Source organism: Balaenoptera physalus (assembly GCF_965194825.1).
Source record: "Balaenoptera physalus genome assembly, chromosome: 10".
Classification (NCBI taxonomy): domain Eukaryota; kingdom Metazoa; phylum Chordata; class Mammalia; order Artiodactyla; family Balaenopteridae; genus Balaenoptera; species Balaenoptera physalus.
In genome coordinates, this window is record NC_138889.1 from 43,420,104 (window position 1) to 43,434,782 (window position 14,679).

Genomic DNA, 14,679 nt, shown 5'->3' on the forward strand with positions numbered 1-14,679 from the left:
TCCCAATCTGCCAATTCATCACACCCCCCCCCAACCCCACCCCCCAGAATAAATGAGCTCAGCAAAGTCACAGATGACAAGACCAATGTACAGAAGTCGATTATATTTGGGCTGGCCAAAAGTGCCTTCAGTTTTTAAGTAAAAATAAAAGACACATTTTTCATTTTCACCGAGAACTTTATTGAACAACGTATTCATACTTTTGTCCCACTACCTTCTGCCAGTTTTCTGGGACAACCTTAAACACAACAACATTTGCAGTATAGGGGTCCCAGAAGGAGAAGAGAGAGAGAAAGGACCCGAGAAGATATTTGAAGAGATTATAGTTGAAAAATTCCCTAACATGGGACAGAAAATAGCCACCCAAGTCCAGGAAGCGCAGAGAGTCCCAGGCAGGATAAACCCAAGGAAAAACGTGCCGAGACACATAGTAATCAAATTGACAAAAATTAAAGACAAAGAAAACTTATTGAAAGCAACAAGGGAAAAATGACAAATAACATAAAAGGGAACTCCCGTAAGGTTAACAGCTGGTTTCTCAGCAGAAACTCTGCAAGCCAGAAGGGAGTGGCATGATATATTTAAAGTGATGAAAGGGAAGAACCTACAACAAAGATTACACTACCCAGCAAGGATCTCATTCAGATTCGATGGAGAAATCAAAAGCTTTACAGACAAACGAAAGCTAAGAGAATTCAGCACCACCAAACCAGCTCTACAACAAATGGTAAAGGAACTTCTCTAAGTGGGAAACACAAGAGAAGAAAAGGACCTACAAAAACAAACCACCAAAAATTAAGAAAATGGTAATAGGACCATACATATCAATAATTACCTTAAACGTGAATGGATTAAATGCTCCAACCAAAAGACACAGGCTCGCTGAATGGGTACATAAACAAGACTCGTACATATGCTGTCTACAAGAGACCACTTCAGTCCTAGGGACACATAAAGACTGAAACTGAGGGGATGGAAAAACATATTCCATGCAAATGGAGATCAAAAGAAAGCTGGAGTACCAATACTCATATCAGATAAAATAGACTTTAACGAATGTAAAGAGACAAGGAAGAACACTACATAATGATCAAGGGATCAATCCAAGAAGAAGATATAACAATTATAATATATATGCACCCAACATAGGAGCACCTCAATACATAAGGTAACTGCTAACAGCTATAAAAGAGGAAATTGACAGTAACACAATAATAGTGGGGGAGTTTAACACCTCACAGCAATGGACAGATCAACCAAACAGAAGATTAATAAGGAAACACAAGCTTTAAATGACACAATAGACCAGATAGATTTAATTGATATTTATAGGACATTCCATCCAAAAACAGCAGATTACAATTTCTTCTCAAGTGTACATGGAACATTCTCCAGGATAGATCACATATTGGGTCACAAATCAAGCCTCAGTAAAATTAAGAAAATTGAAATCATATCAAGCATCTTTTCTGACCACAATGCTATGAGATTAGAAATCAATTACAGGGGAAAAAACTTACAAAACACAAACACATGGAGGCTAAACAATACGTTACTAAATAAGCAAGAGATCACTGAAGAAATCAGAGAGGAAATCAAAAAATACCTAGATACAAATGACAATGAAAACACGACTATCCAAAACCTATGGGATGCAGCAAAAGCAGTTCTAAGAGGGAAGTTTATAGCAATACAAGCCTACCTCAAGAAATAAGAAAAATCTCAAATAAACAATCTAACCTTAGACTTAAAGGAACTAGAGAAAGAAGAACAAACAAAACCCAAAGTTAGTAGAAGGAAAGAAATCATAAAGATCAGAGCAGAAATAAATGAAACAGAAACAAAGAAAATAGGAAAGATCAATAAAGCTAAAAGCTGGTTCTTTGAGAAGATAAACAAAATTGATAAACCTTTAGCCAGACTCATCAAGAAAAAGAGGGAGAGGACTCAAATCAACAAAATTAGAACTGAAAAAGGAGAAGTTACAACGGACACCACAGAAATACAAAGCATCCTAGGAGACTACTACAAGCAAATGTATGCCAATAAAATGGACAACCTGGAAGAAATGGACAAATTCTTAGAAAGGTATAACCTTCCAAGACTGAACCAGGAAGAAATAGAAAATATGAACAGACCAATCAGAAGTAATGAAATTGAAACTGTGATTAAAAATCTTCCCACAAACAAAAGTCCAGGACCAGATGGCTTCACAGGTGAATTCTATCAAACATTTAGAGAGGAGCTAACACCTATCCTTCTCAAACTCTTCCAGAAAATTGCAGAGGAAGGAACACTCCCAAACTCATTCTATGAGGCCACCATCACCCTGATACTAAAACCAGACAAAGACACAACAAAAAAAGAAAATTACAGAATATCACTAATGACTATAGATGCAAAAATCCTCAACAAAATACCAGCAAACAGAATCCAACAGCACATTAAAAGTATCATACACCATGACCAAGTGGGATTTAGCCCAGTGATGCAAGGATTCTTCAATATACGCAAATCAATCAATGTGATTCACCATATTAACAAAGTGTAGAAGAAAAATCATATGATCATCTCAATAGATGCAGAAAAAGCTTTTGACAAAATTCAATACCCGTTTATGATGAAAACTCTCCAGAAAGTGGGCATAGAGGGAACCTACCTCAACATAATAAAGGCCATTTATGACAAACCCACAGCAAACATCATTCTCAATGGTGAAAAACTGAAAGCATTTCCTCTAAGATCAGGAACAAGAGAAGGATGTCCACTCTCGCCACTATTATTCAACATAGTTTAGGAAATCCTAGCCACAGCAATCAGAGAAGAAAATGAAATAAAAGGAATCCAAATTGGAAAAGAAGAAGCAAAACTGTCACTGTTTGCAGATAACATGATACTATACATAGAGAATCCTAAAGCTGCCACCAGAAAACTACTAGAGCTAATCAATGAATTTGGTAAAGTTGTAGGATACAAAATTAATGCACAGAAATCTCTTGCATTCCTATACACTAATGATGAAAAATCTGAAAGAGTAATTAAGGAAACACTCCCATTTACCATTGCAACAAAAAGAATAAAATATCTAGGAATAAACCTACCTAGGGAGACAAAAGACCTGCATGCAGAAAACTATAAGACACTGATGAAAGAAATTAGAGACGATACAAACAAATGGAGAGATATACCATGTTCTTGGTTTGGAAGAATCAATATTGTGAAAATGACCATACTACCCAAAGCAATCTACAGATTCAATGCAATCCCTATCAAATTACCAATGGCATTTTTTACAGAACTAGAACAAAAAATCTTAAAATTTGTATGGAGACACAAAAGACCCCGAATAGCCTCAAGCAGTCTTGAGGGGAAAAAATTGAGCTGGAGGCATCAGGCTCCCTGACTTCAGACTATACTATAAAGCTACAGCAACCGAGACAGTATGGTACTGGTACAAAAACAGGAATATAGATCAATGGAACAGGATAGAAGGCCCAGAGATAAACCCACGCACCTATGGTCAACTAATCTATGACAAAGGAGGCAAGGATATACAATGGAGAAAACACAGTCTCGTCAAGAAGTGGTGCTGGGAAAACTGGACAGCTACATGTAAAAGAATGAAATTAGAACACTCCCTAACACCATACACAAAAATAAACTCAAAATGGTTTAGAGACCTAAATGTAAGACTGGACACTATAAAACTCTTAGAGGAAAACGTAGGAAAAACACTCTTTGACATAAATCACAGCAAGATCTTTTTTGATCCACCTCCTAGAGTAATGGAAATAAAAACAAAAATAAACAAATGGGACCTAATGAAACTTAAAAGCTTTTGGAAAGCAAAGGAAACATAAGATGAAAAGACAACCCTCAGAATGGGAGAAAATATTTGCAAATGAATCAATGGACAAAGGATTAATCTCCAAAATATATAAACAGCTCATGCAGCTCAATATTAAAGAAACAAACAACCCAATCCAAAAATGGGCAGAAGACCTAAATAGACATTTCTCCAAAGAAGACATACAAATGGCCAAGAAGCACATGAAAAGCTGCTCAACATCACTAATTATTAGAAAAATGCAAATCAAAACTACAATGAGGTATCACCTCACACCAGTTAGAATGAGCATCATCAGAAAATCTACAAACAACAAATGCTGGAGAGGGTGTGGAGAAAAGGGAACCCTCTTGCACTGTTGGTGGGAATGTAAATTGATACAGCCACTATGGAGAATAGTATGGAGGCTCCTTAAAAAACTAAAAATAGTATTACCATACGACCCAGCAATCCCACTACTGGACATATACCCAGAGAAAACCATAATTCAAAAAGACACATGCACCCCAATGTTCATTGCAGCACTATTTACAATAGCCAGGTCATGGAAGCAACCTAAATCCCCATCGACAGACAAATGGATAAAGAAGATGTGCTACATATATACAATGGAATATTACTCAGCCATAAAAAGGAATGAAATTGGGTCATTTGTAGAGACGTGGTTGTATCTAGATACTGTCATACAGAGTGAAGTAAGTCAGAAAGAGGAAAACAAATATCGTATATTGACACATATATGTGGAACCTAGAAAAATGGTACAGATGAACCGGTTTGCAGGGCAGAAATAGAGATACAGTTGTAGAGAACAAACGTATGGATACCAAGGGGGAAAGTGGCGGTGGGAGGGTGGTGGTGTTGTGATGAATTGGGAGATTGAGATTGACATATATACAGTAATATGTATAAAATAGGTAACTATTAAGAACCTGCCATATAAAAAAATAAAATTCAAGTATTCAAAAAAAAAAGACTATGTGGTAGTGGCATAAGGATAAACATATAGATCAATGGAAAAGAATTAAGTCTAGAAATAAAGCCTTATATTTATGGTCAGTTGATTTTTCAGCAAAAAGCACCAAGATAATTCAATGGGGTAAAGAACAGTCTTCAACAAATGGTTCTGGGACAATGGGGTATCCATCTGCATGTAAAAGGATGAATCTAGACCCTTACACTATACAAAAATGTTAACTAAGGGTGGATCATAAACCTTATGTAAAACCTGAAACTGTAAAACTTTTAGAAGAAAATGTAGGAGAAAATATTTGTGACGTTGAGTCCAGCAAATATTTCTTAGCTATGATGCCAAAAGCACAGTCTGTAAAAGAGAAAACTGATGAATTGTACTACATCAAAATTAAAAACTTTATGTGCTTCAAAAGACACCATTAAGAAAATGAAAAGAGAAGCCACAGAATGGAAGAGAATATATGCAAATCATATATCTGATAAAGCATTTATATCCAAAATATATAAAGAATTGTTATAGCTCAATAAAGGAAGAAATAATTATAAAATGGGCAAAAGATTTGAATAGACATTTCACCAAAAAAGATATATGAATGCTCAATAAGCACACAAAAGATGCTCATCATTAGGGAAATGCAAGTTAAAACTAGCATGAAATACCACTCACACACACTGAAATGACTCGCCAAAAAGATAGTACCAAGTATGGGAGTGGATATGGAGAAATCGGAACTCTTAGGCCTTGCTGGTAGGAATGTAAAATGGTGTAGCTACTTAGGAAAATAGTTTGACAGTTTCTTTTAAAAGTTAAACATAAATTTACCATGTGACTCAAATTCTGCTCATAGGAATGTACTAAATAGAAACAAAAACATGTCCACACACAGACTTGTATGTAAATGTTCATAATAGCTTTATTCATAATAGCCTCAGTGGAAACAACTCAAATGTCAATGAACGAGTGAAATGGATGAAGAAAATGTGGTTTATTGATACAACAGAACACTATTCAGCAACAACAATAAAAACAGCAAAATATCAATACATGCTACAGTATGAACCACAAAAACATACCAAATGAACGAAGCCAGATGCAAAAACCCACACAGTATATGAATCCATTTATATGAAATGTCCAGGTAAATCATAAAGACAAAGTAGTTTAGCAGCTTCCTGGGGTTGGGCATGGGCAGGGGGAGTGATGGCCAATGGGCACTAGGGATCTTTGGGGAATGATGGAAATGTTGTAAAATTGGGTTGTGGCAATGGTTGCAAAACTTTGTAAATTTAGTAAAAATCGTTGAATTATACCCTTGAAATGGCTGAATTTTATGGTTTGTAAATTATTAGTAGAACTGTTAACGATTAAATGAGTATATTATAGTGGCTGGCACATGGTCCTCAATAAATGACAGTCTTATTCTTTGAAGATGTATTTTATCTTCTGAGCTCAGACCTAATGCCTCAGGAGGGCAAGGATGGCACGTGCTCACAGCTAGCATTTACTGAGTACTCACTGTTCCAGACTCTATGGTAACAGCTTTATGTGCATTGCCTTCTTTAATCTCACAACAACTCTCTGACATAGGTAGTAGTATTGTGCCTGTTCTACAGAAAAGGAAACGGAAGCTTTGTTATGGTCCTGGGGTCGAGGCATGGAGAATACCTGGCCTCCAACAGATCTAACCTGTCCAAATGTGTCGGGAACCTTTAAGACCTAAGAATTTCTAGTCTGGTCATGAGTCTGGCTACGTGGCTCTGAGCATCTCCTTTGTGCTATGCTTGGCCCTCCTGAAGCCGTTGCTGTTTGAAGCCTTGCTGTTCTAGATTACCTGGCAGTTCTGCTGTGCAATGAAATTGCTGGTCACCATAACAGTAATTACCTGGCTGACTCTGACTCATGTTTCTCCTTGTCACAAGACTGTGACCGCTCTCCTTTGAGGTGTCAAAAATTTTTTTAATGAAGTGTAGTTGATTTACAATGTTTCAGGTGTATAGCATAGTGATTCAGTTTTATATATATATGTACACACACACACACACACATATAAACATATATTTGTGTTTTTCAGATTCTTTTCTATTATAGGTTATTACAAGATTTTGAGTATAGTTCCCTGTGCTATACAGTAGGTCCTTGTTTATCTATTTTATATATAGTGGTGGGTATCCGTTAATCTCAAACTCCTAATTTATCCCTCCCCTGCGGTAACCATAAGTTTGTTTTCCATGTCTGTGAGTCTTTCTGTTTTGTAAATAAGTTCATTTTTATCATTTTTTTTTAGATTCCACATAGAAGTGATATCATATATTTGTCTTCCTCTGACTTACTTCACTTAGTATGATAATCTCTAGATCCATCCATGTTGCTGCAAATGGCATTATTTCATTCGTTTTTATGGCTGAGTAATATTCTGTTGTATATATCTCACATCTTCTTTATCCATTCATCTGTTGATGAACATTTAGGTTGCTTCCAGGTCTTGGCTATTGTACATAGTGCTGCAATGAACATTGGGGTGCATGTATCTTTTTGAATTAGAGTTCTTATCTTTTCTGGATATATGCCCAGAAGTGGGATTGCTGGATCATATGGTAACTCTATTTTTAGATTTTTAAGGAACCTCCGTACTCTTCTCCATAGTGGCTTCACCACTTTACATTCCCACCAACAGTGTAGGAGGATTCCCTTTTTGCCACACCTTCTCCGGCATTTATTATTTGTAGACTTTTTAATGGTGGCCATTCTGACCAGTGTGAGGTGATACCTCACTGAGGTTTTGATTTGCATTTCTCTAATAATTAGCGATACTGACCATCTTTTCATGTGCCTGTTGGCCATCTTTATGTCTTCTTTGGAGAAATGTCTATTTAGGTCTTCTGCCCATTGTTTGATTGGGTTGTTTGTTTGTTATTGAGTTGCATGAGCTACTGTGACCCCTCTTGACCCATGTTGGAGGATAGTGCTGTGTGGCAGGTAGCCTCTGAACACTGCCCAATCGGCTTCTGTGACTCGTGCCAATGTTTTTGCCTCATGCCTGCCTTGGGAGTCCCTGGAGGTCATGAAAACTTTTCCCCAGGCTTTTCCCTCAGCCAGGACTCACAGGCCCATTGCCCATTCATTATCATCCCTGGGCACAGTGAGTGCATCCTTTCTGTAGCAGGAAAGAGCCTTTCATCAGTTTGGAATGCTTTATCCCTTAGGGTTTAGCTCTTGGTGATGCTCTAGGCTATGGGGTTGGGATGGTAGGACAGAGTTTCAGTTGCTAGTTGGGCATAAGTCCTTGGGCCCAAATCCCTCTCACACTAACTTCTGCATTCCTGGGATTCTAATGGTTTCATTTGCTCTAACTATTAAGCACCATGGCTGCTGTTCTATATTAGGTTCCTATTAGACATTCGTTAAACCATATAAAAGGAGTGTGTAGATGCTCAGATGGTCCTATGTCAGCTCAAGTATGGAGTGAAAATCTCCCCCCACACCCACCAGCATTCAGACAAATTCACAGTTCTGTGCTCCTTTCTGCAGCTGACAATTTGATATGGCTAGTAGTTTGTCTTGTATCTAAACTGCCTCAAACTTCCTCTACTTTTTGCGTTTGCTAAAGGCATTCCCCATGTCTGGATTCAATCCACCCATTGACCGCTACTTATCCAGTACCTCCCATGAGCAGGACCTGTGCTAGGTGCACAGGGGAGGCAAAGAAGCCTAATACTCCTCTTTTCTAGGAGCTTTCAGGCCAGTTGGAGAGACTGGAGGTGCATGTATAAAGAGGAAATGTACATTAAGTGAGATAACGGGATGGGGAGGGGATAACCGCACAGCACTGTTAAAACCACGATTACGGATTGCTTGGGTCAGGTTAACCATGGTTGAGGCATGGCAGGGATCTAGACAAACCCACCGCAGGGCAGGCCTCTATTTAGGCAGCCCAAGCTGCTGAGCTGATTGCTCTCCCAGAGGGGAGGGCACTGTCTCAGGATCACGGTCCTGGGGAGACCGCGTCCCACTTAGCCGGGGCGGCGCTGTTGACAGATAATCCAGAGCTGTCCAGCATTTTGTTTTAACTATTTGGGGGTTATCTGTGTTTTTCCAGCAGCCCTCCCTCCCTCAAATTTGGTTGATTCTCAAACCAGTTTGCTCCTGGATAATTAAGAAGTAAAAGTATATATTTAGGCCATTACAAGGCAAAAGTTAACTCAAGTCCCACCTCCTCTTTGAGTTGACTCCCAGCGTTAGGTGACCTGACTGGTCTGTCTCCTGCGGCTCTGCTTCTACTCCTTTCATTGTCTTTTAGCTCAATCATGGGCTAAACTGACTTTTGTAGTATGAAGGGTGTTATAACCACTCCTCATGGCATGGTTTCTGTAGGAAACTGTATTTTGTCCTGAGGTAGTAACAGCACAGCTGCCTCTCCTTCGATCCCTCCCACAGCAGCACATGGGCAACCGCTCTGTCGATTCCCTGTGTCTGGGGAGGGGAGGGGAGGAGGGGGAGGGGAGGTGGGAGGAGAGGGGAGGTGGGAGGGGAGGGGAGGGGAGGTGGGCGGGGAGGGGAGGTGGGCAGGGAGGGGAGGGGCTGGGAGGGGGAGGGGAGGGGAGGGGCTGGGAGGGGCTGGGAGGGGAGGGGCAGGGAAGGGAGGAGCAGCAGGTAGGCCTCACTCCTCTCCTTTCAACGTTCAACCAGAGCTGCTTGCTTTTTATCTTGACTGTACATATGTTGGGCTTCAGCATATGATTCCTTTCAAACATTGAATCCTGCTGTTAAGCAAAAACTATTGAAAACCACTGTTTTAAGAAAGTGGGTATGAAGAGGAATGCCGAACTAGTGATTTAAAAGAAGTTTGCTTGTGGACTTGACATAATAATCTGGAGGGGCAAATGCACTGTGAGTCCTGGACATATTCCAGGTTCATGCTTTCTTGACTTTAAGTTTTAAGATCACTGTAGTCTAGAGTCTTCGATTCAGCACGCGTATATACGCATGCAGACGTAGCGTATTTTAAAGATACGTACCTTTAAATTTTTGCATTGTTTGCATTTGCATTAGGGATATAAAGGTTTTAGAATTTGTTTATGGACTGTCCTTTACCTAAACATACTTTTTCTTCCCATCTTCTAAAGATAACACTGAAAAGTGTTCTATTTTCTTTGTGTCCAGGCTAGAAATTACTAAATTTCTAATTAAAGGTATGGTAACTTGGGTTATTTTCCTCATGTGGGTCTTTGTACCCTCTGATGTTTTGCCATAAAACATGGCTTCTGTGGCTAGAGCACTGCTCACCACCTGCTTGCTTACAAGACATAATGCTGGGACGTGGTAAGAGCCAGAGCTGGGAATCAGAAGCTGGCGTTTCTGACTCTTGCTCACCGTGATTCTAGCAAGTTCTTAACAGCTTGATTCCCAGGAACAAGGATACTAGCCTTGCTGACTGCACAGGCTTGTTTTGGGCTGAAATGAATAATGCTCTCTGAAGGCTTTTTGCAAATATCAAGAGCTCTACAAACCCACGTGGTTGTTTCACCTGAAGTGAACAGGGCTCTGCATTTCCCATGGCAATGACACTTGTCTAAGGACATTGTGACTTATCTTTCCGTATGTGGAGGTTTAGTTTCATCAAAGAGAAAAAGAAAACTATAAAAACTGTAGGACTTAACCTGGAGTAATGACATGGGGATTTTTCGTAATCTTCATATAAATGTCATTTTTAAAGAAAGAAAAATGGATTATCATGCTTGTATATCTGGAACTTGAGTTTTATTGTTCACCACCATGCTATTACTATTCTTTACAGACTTGGCATTTATGTTTTAAGTCCAAAGAATTTCTCATTCTTTAATTGTACTTAAAGCAGAGGTATGACAAAGGAGAAGGTAACAACAGCAATGCTTTATAGTTTCTTTATCCTATGTCCATGAATAATTAGTACTAACAGGAAAGCATTAATATTTGGCACATATGTTTTAAGTGTGCAAACAGCACATTCCAGGTCTTTTGTGTTAAAACAGAGAGACATTACAAAGATGAACGCAGAAACAGTAAGCTGTATCTTTTTTTCCTAAAAGAAATTTTAGGATGTTTACATAGCTATTCATTTTAAAAAATCGTTGAGTTTTCAAACGTAGTACAAGAGACCTGCACTTGATCTGTTTGTATTTAGAATATAGTGAGTCCCTTTCCCTCATCATGTGTTGTTACAGAGGAAATGGGTTTCAGTATACATGATTGATTCAGGTGGGAAAAAACTGCATATTTAATTCCAAACTATTCCTTAGACTGGAGAAAAAAATCTCTTTTGGAGAAGTCATGTTTAATTTAGAGTAACTCTGTAGCTGAACAATTTGTTTGTTAATGCAGAAATACAAACAGCTTTATTGAAAAAAATACTATTTTCTAGCTGCCTTACAGAAATGATTTACTCAGGAAAACAGAACAAAATTTCTCAGTTTCATTAATCAGCTTTGTAAATATTTTGCCAGAGCTTTTTTCCTTGGGGTGGGTGAAGCAAATGAAAAAGTTTAAAAGCTCATATGTGTCTGTTTTGTTTTAGCTTGGTGTATTTATTCAGAGTAAATTCTGTGTGTCTTTGCAGTTCATCAATATGTGTATTCAGAAGTTTTTCAAGTTCTTTTGCTCGCTTCTCCTCCTCCAGAAGGAAATGCTGTGCAGCCAAAGAAGCTGGGAAGGCTATATCTGGGGGCGACTAAAAAAAGAAAAAGGAAAGTTAGATGAGGAACACAAGGCCTTTTACAAAAAGTCTTCATATTTCTTGGTATGCTTCACCCCTGACAAAACACTGCAACTCTCAATGAAATAATGTATCTTAAGCTGAACTCTCTACACCAGTGTAATACAGTTGCTGCTAATGAAACCCTTAAGGAACGAAAACAGCAAGTGAAGAGTATAGTCGAGTCGGGCAAAGAAAGCTTATAGAGGAAAGAAACTTAAGGCTGGGCTTCAAGGGGGCTCGCTGCTGCATGGAGGTGGCCAGGTGAGGAGGGATAAAAGCATGATGTATAGTGGGGTGGGTGTGTAATGCTGGGGCTATCTTGTTCGTCCAACTGCAGTTGAGAACACTTCAGTGATGAGTGCCTGCTTCCACCCTTCATGTGGTATGGAAGTGCTCAGTTAACTGCGGCCTGTGTAGTGCTTATTTACACACACACACAATGTGGGGCTGAGGAATAAAGGGCAATGATACCATAATTTTACAGTGTTTCATTCAAAATAATTTGTTCAGTTAATTAAAAAAAATAAGTTGGGGAAATCTGTACTTTAATTTTTTACTTCTGCGGCACCCCCAGACTCTTCTTCAACTTTTGTTTTATGGGAAGAATGGGATTTTTATAAAGCGTATGGAGAGTCAGCGATCTGTATGCAGGCGAACTCTGTTATAGGGGGATGTAGTTCACAAGTCTGGCCTCTGCCAGAAGTGTAGGGATTGTGGCAGATGACAGTGGAGTACTGCCAGCTTATCCAAGTAGTAGCCCCAACTGTAGCTGCCGTGCCAGGTATCACATCTTTACTGAAGTAGAATGTCACAGTCTTGGGGGCATGGTATGCTGCTGTTGATCTGGCAAATGCACTCTTTTTAATACTCAGTGAGGAGGAAGATCAGAAGTAGTTAGCATTCTCATGGGATAGACAACAGTACACATCCATGTTTTCGCCCCAACATTACGTTTTATGTTAATGATGCTGTCATAATACACCCTCAAGGAGCCTGGACCACCTGGACGTTCCACGGACTGCAGACTATAGGACATGATACAGTAACATGAGCATCATGCTAAGACCTGATGAGCAAGAATTGGTAAGCATGTTGAAGGCTTGGAAAGACACAGGTACTCCACAGAGTGAAAGGTAAACCCCAGAAGCAATTCGAGGCTTGACACTTTGTTTGTAGGTGTCTGGTGATATGGAACATGTCAGGACATCTCCTTTTATGCATAAATTAATGCACCTTGCATTTCTTATCACTATGAAAGAAGCATAAAGCTTGGTAGGTCTCTTCAGGTTTTGAAGGCAGCATGTTCCACTCTTGGGAGGAATAATCTGACTCATTTATTACGTGGACACAGAGGCAGTTTTGTTTGTTTGTTTGTTTTTGAGCAGGGCCCAGAGCAAGAAAGGGCTTTGCAGTAAGTTGGGAATGGGGGGAAAAGCAATCCTGCTAGTTGGGTGAAATGACTTAGCAGCTCTCATACGAGAAGAATTTCTCATAGAGAAAAGTGCTCTGTGGTGCCTTTGGCAAGGTTCCGGGGGGAGCTGTGTTACAAACCCTTGAGATTCTGCAGCAAGGCCACGCCATCTGCTGCAGAAAACTGTATACTATTTGCAGAACAGTTCCTGTCATGCTGGTGTGCCCCGGTTGAGACAGAGCATCTAAGACGTAGACAGGATGACTTGATCTAGCTTCTGTCCTTGGCCACTCCAGTGGAAATTATGCATGGGCCGAACAGCACCATCTCCCTTTTACCCAGGTTCATCTAGCTACTGTTCCTGTTGAATGGCTGATCTGCTTGCAATAGAGGCCAAAGCTGAGCTTCTGATATGGCACCGTCCCTCAAGGACATCAACCAGCCTCTCAGGGGCAATTAGATTACATCGGGTCCCTTATACTTTGGAAAGGGCAATGTGTTATCCTTACCAGAACTGACGTGTATCCTATAATTTGCCTTTCCTGCCTGCAGGGCCTCGGTCAGCACCACTATCCGAGGGCTCACAGAGTAACTGATTTACTGACATGAGATCCTGATTAATAATAAACGAACCTACTTTACAGCAGAGGAGTATGGCAGTGAGGGCATGACCGGGTATCTACTGGTTCTACCACATACAGCATGAAGTGTCTCCAGATGATGCTAGTCTGATAGGCTTCTTGAAGGCACAGCTGAGGAATTAGCTTGGAAATCATATCCCACAAGGATGGGGTGCCATTCTTCAGCATATGGTATAGACTTTAAACCAATGGCTGTTATACGCTACTGTGTTTGTAACAGTGATCTGGGAACAGAAGGGAGGATGTAGGAATGTCTTCACTCTCTGTCGGCCCTCTTGGAGAATTTGTTCCTTCTGTCTCTGTCTTTCTTTAGCCTCTGTTGGTCTACAGGTCTTTGGTCTCAGAGAAGGAATGCCTCTCACCAAGTGAGACTGTAAGAGTCTCCCTAAACTTAAAGCTTTGGCTGTACCTTGTCACTTTGGGCTCCGCATGCTGACAGATCAGAGGCACAGAAAAGAGGTACTATACTGGCTGAGGTAACTGACCCTAATCATCATGAAGAGGTAAGACTACTACTACATAATGGAAGCAGTGAGGAATATGTTTGGAACTCAGGTAATCCACTGAGGTGGTCTTTTGGTGCTCTCGTGCCCAGTTTTAACTGTAGATGACAAACCACATCCTGATAAGGGCATGGGAACCAGGGGCTCACCCCACAAGGCAAGCCACCTGGACCAACAGACGTGCCAGTTGAGGGGGGCGGGAACCTAGAGTGGGTGAGGAGATGAGTATCAGTTAAGTCCTTGAGACAGCATCAAGGGCTATAGTTTGCTCTACCAACCCTCCTCTGTAAATTTTCCCAGAAATTACGGCCAGCCAGAATCTTGGAGAAGCTATGCCTGAATGGAATGAACAACATGAAAAGAACATGGATCTGAGTGGGTCAAGAAGTGGACCATAGTGGATGCCGCTGGTGCTCTACCTGGATCCCTTCACCAGGCTGGTGCGTCTATCCTCCAGCTGCTGTGGGTTTTGGCTGCTAACAGCTCACAGCTGGCCACTTCTCTGGAGATCTGCCTGTGGCTAAACTGGAGCCTCCCGCCTCACCTGGGAAGTTACTATTCCCCCCTCTTCTC

At 40.3% G+C, this 14,679-nt stretch overlaps 1 protein-coding gene across 11 annotated transcripts in view; it reads right to left on the minus strand.

The window, feature by feature from the left end:
- The window catches only part of DEUP1 (deuterosome assembly protein 1), a 247,949-nt gene that overhangs the window by 11,517 nt on the left and 221,753 nt on the right, over positions 1-14,679 (minus strand). For 10 of the 11 annotated variants that reach the window (XM_082409954.1, XM_082409957.1, XM_082409958.1 and 7 more), the window contains one exon: positions 11,115-11,524. The exons of the other annotated variant lie outside the window; for it this stretch is intronic. In XM_082409954.1, coding sequence (XP_082266080.1) covers positions 11,348-11,524 — 177 coding nt within the window. In that variant the 3' untranslated portion in view covers positions 11,115-11,347. Of the gene's footprint in view, positions 1-11,114; positions 11,525-14,679 lie in introns of those variants that run through there. 11 annotated transcript variants of the gene reach the window in all.